Raw genomic sequence first — 3,357 nt, forward strand, 5'->3', positions numbered from 1 at the left:
AAACAAAATTTTTTATTTTTTTACCAAAAAAAAAAAAAAATTATTCATATATAATCAAATTACAATACGGCCAACTTCTTTAGTCCTTACTTCATTGCCAAAATCATTGAGCACATGGCACAAAAACTGGAGAAAAACCGACATGAAAGCGATGTGTCACCCGTCCATGTCTGACACATCGGTTTTTGGTTCAATAATGATAGGCCCAGCAATAAGTGGTAAGATAGCACATGTTAATGGTGCACATTTTTTTGACAACTATTTTTTTTTTGAAGATTTATTTTTAAGAAAAAAAAAATAATAAATTAAAGGTATTAATTCAAAGCTACTTATTAACTTCTAGGTCATATCAAAATATCTTATTAATTTTTTAAAAAATAAAAAATACAATTTAAAAAGTTTTATCAAATGGACCATGTTTTCATAATTAAGTAAACATATGCATGTAGGAATGGTGTTGAGATATAATAGAGCAAATTGAACAAGGAATAATTGAATTCACACTAAATATAAAAAGACAGATGTTGACAAAACAATAGTAATAAATTTTTTAAAGGAAGAATACACATATCTCCTCAAATTAATACTTACCCTACAAGAAAAATGGTCTTTAGTGACCCAAAAGTTGTCGCTAAAAGTCACTCATTAGCGAAACATTTTGTGGTCGTTGCTAATTTCACACAAAAAATTAATTTCAACGAGGACACTTTGAATCACTCTACAATTTATCTCTATAAGCATTTTTATCAATTTAAGAAAGTAAAGACTAAAAGCATCATTTGATAAGTCTTTAATAAAAGTATTTCAACAAATACCTCAACATGTCCTCAATGCGTAATTCATTTGATGGGATTTGAGAATCACACCTTATGAAACAGAGGTCACTATAATTTCGAGCCCCATTCTCACTTCTCTTGTGTCAACATGCATAAAAAATTAAAATAAAAAATAAAAATAAAAAACCCTCAAGGACATGGAAGGCTTTTTGTATGAAATTAATGGTGACAAATTAATGTGATATGGATGGATCCGTTATCTTATCCCTTTTCAATCAAAAAAAAAGAAAAAAAAAAGTGATATACATGGAAGGTATGTCACTTTCGATAATTAAAACTAGCTGTTGGCCACGTACCAGGATTTTCAATCTTAGACGAAACCTTGACTCTGTATAAGGACAACATTGTGAGTATGATACAGATCCAATTCAAAATTTTTTTTTTGGTAATGAATAATTTCCTTTTGCTAAATGAAAAAGACTCTTAGACTCCATTGTTGACTTGGCAGGATAAATTTTAACAATTTTACCTTTGAATTACTAGCGATTAGATAGTAAGTGTGAGAAAATTTTTATAGCATTTCTAACATACTTTTCATATAGCTCATAGTAGTTATATTTATGACTATATATAATGAGTCAGATTTTTTTTTTCTTCCTCCTTGTTAGGAAATGAGATTATCTCACATCGATTGTGAAAGAGGTTAGTAATCAATTTATAAGTGTGAGGAAAAATTTCACTTCTTGAACTAGCTTTTGAAGTTGAGAGAAGCCCAAGACCACCCAACACTTGTATTAGATCAGCTCAAGTTCAACTAATAAGTCTCAGTCCAACAGTCCCTAATAATCCATAGGAGAAACAGGTTGTCTCTGCTCTGATCTAGGACTCGATGTGTAAAAGGGGATTGTTGAGGTTATCTCACATTCCTTGTGGAAGGGGTTAGTGATCGCCTGATCGGCTACTTTATAAATGTAAGAAAAAACCTAATCATCTCTTGAGCTAATTTTTAGTGTGAAAGAGACTAAGACTACCAACACTCTTCTCTCCCCTTTTTTTCTCCTATTTCTTCTCCTTATCTCCGTTTGAAAAATAATATTTACATAAAAATAAAGGGTCTAATAAAGAGCACGTTAAAGAATGTATAAAAAAGAGTGGATTAAAATAAAAATTTTACTTTTTCCTCCTTATTTTAACTACAATTGCTGCTTAGATCTATCTATCCCTATAAATGAGTGGACTGCCCGCTGCCGCTACCCGTAAGGACAAGTGAGCCCTACATTTGTCAGAAATGAGGATAAGATCCTATCGGTAAGGTCAAAAACAAGCAAACTTTTGCTGCCCTACCTCCCTCCCTAGTCCCTACTCTCTCTGTCTCTCTCTTGCAAAACTTTATATAAATAGGGAGAGCCACAATGGAGTAACTCACCCTTCACTTACACACAGAATCATCTAGGAGTACTACATTGTCTCCAATCTCCTTCCTTGTTAACACAAAAATGGGTTCCTCCAAGACCTTTGTTCTCTTTGGCCTCGTCTTTGCTGTTGTGCTTCTCATCTCCTCCCATGTCTCAGCTCGTGAGCTAGGTGAGGCAGCTAGCTCAAACCCATGAGTTTCGTACTTTCTTTAATTAGTGTATATATATATATATATGTGCCCTCTTGCGCTATTATATTTTTTTATTTTTTTTACGTCGGAGGCTCGTTTTAGCAATTTTATATTTATAATTATAGTTTACCTTAGCCATGTGTACGTACGTTGTGATATTTAACTTCTTCAACTCATTTTTTGTAGAGGAAAATGTCAAAACTGACGGATATGGCCATGGAGGAGGATATGGCCATGGCGGAGGATATGGTCATGGTGGCGGATATGGTCATGGTGGAGGACATGGACATGGTGGCGGATATGGACATGGTGGTCATGGAGGTCACCATCCCCCAGGACACGGTGGTGCTAGCGAGACAGAAACCGAAACTGAAACCAACAAAAATTAGACAAATCCTTCTGCATGTATGTATGGGTGCATGTCTAATAAATATGTATGCCAATAAAGATGCACCGTTTGTGTAGCTTAATTATAAGCTTTATCTTTGTACCTTTTAATTATGTATTACTATCAATCTTGAAGGTGTGAAATCCCCACTATGCTTGCACTTCTCATCTGCCTAGCTATTATTTCAATCCATCAGTATCATCACCCGATGACTGATTCAAGAAATGATATATATATATATATATATATATACAACAAAAGAAAAAGAAGTCACAATTTAACAAATATAAGGAAAATGCAAGTTAATTTCCTTCTCAACATATATAAGAAGTTGTTTAACAGAGCAAAGAATTCATGCCTTTCATGACAGAGAGTAATGGTAAAGGAGGATTATAATTTTTTTGTGTTCTTCTAAATGGAACATAATTTTTAAGATTATTAATAAATTAAATTTTAATAATAATTATCCTAAATTCACGTGCGGACGTTGTCTAAATGTCTACGACTCTACACCACTCACTAGTAAACATATTACATGTAGTGCAAGTTGTTCTCAACGTGCATATGTTTTGTAGAAAAAACGAAAT

General features: G+C 33.1%; 1 protein-coding gene across 1 annotated transcript; it reads left to right on the top strand.

Annotated features, from left to right (window-relative positions):
* Positions 1 to 2,191: 2,191 nt before the first annotated feature.
* LOC132175144 (cold and drought-regulated protein CORA-like) lies at positions 2,192 to 2,919 on the top strand. The gene is made up of 2 exons (XM_059586987.1): positions 2,192 to 2,360; positions 2,569 to 2,919. Exons 1-2 carry the CDS (start codon positions 2,273 to 2,275, stop codon positions 2,769 to 2,771), a joined length of 291 nt encoding a protein of 96 aa, XP_059442970.1. The 5' UTR covers positions 2,192 to 2,272; the 3' UTR covers positions 2,772 to 2,919.
* The last annotated feature ends 438 nt before the right edge of the window (positions 2,920 to 3,357 follow it).

This window comes from Corylus avellana, chromosome ca3, assembly GCF_901000735.1.
Source record: "Corylus avellana chromosome ca3, CavTom2PMs-1.0".
Classification (NCBI taxonomy): domain Eukaryota; kingdom Viridiplantae; phylum Streptophyta; class Magnoliopsida; order Fagales; family Betulaceae; genus Corylus; species Corylus avellana.

Bases quoted from the DNA above. Each gene is read 5' to 3' on its own strand.
- LOC132175144 (XM_059586987.1), top strand. From the start codon at position 2,273: ATGGGTTCCTCCAAGACCTTTGTTCTCTTTGGCCTCGTCTTTGCTGTT. The intron at 2,361-2,568 runs GTGAGGCAGCTA...CATTTTTTGTAG, and splicing joins TGTCTCAGCTCGTGAGCTAG to AGGAAAATGTCAAAACTGAC.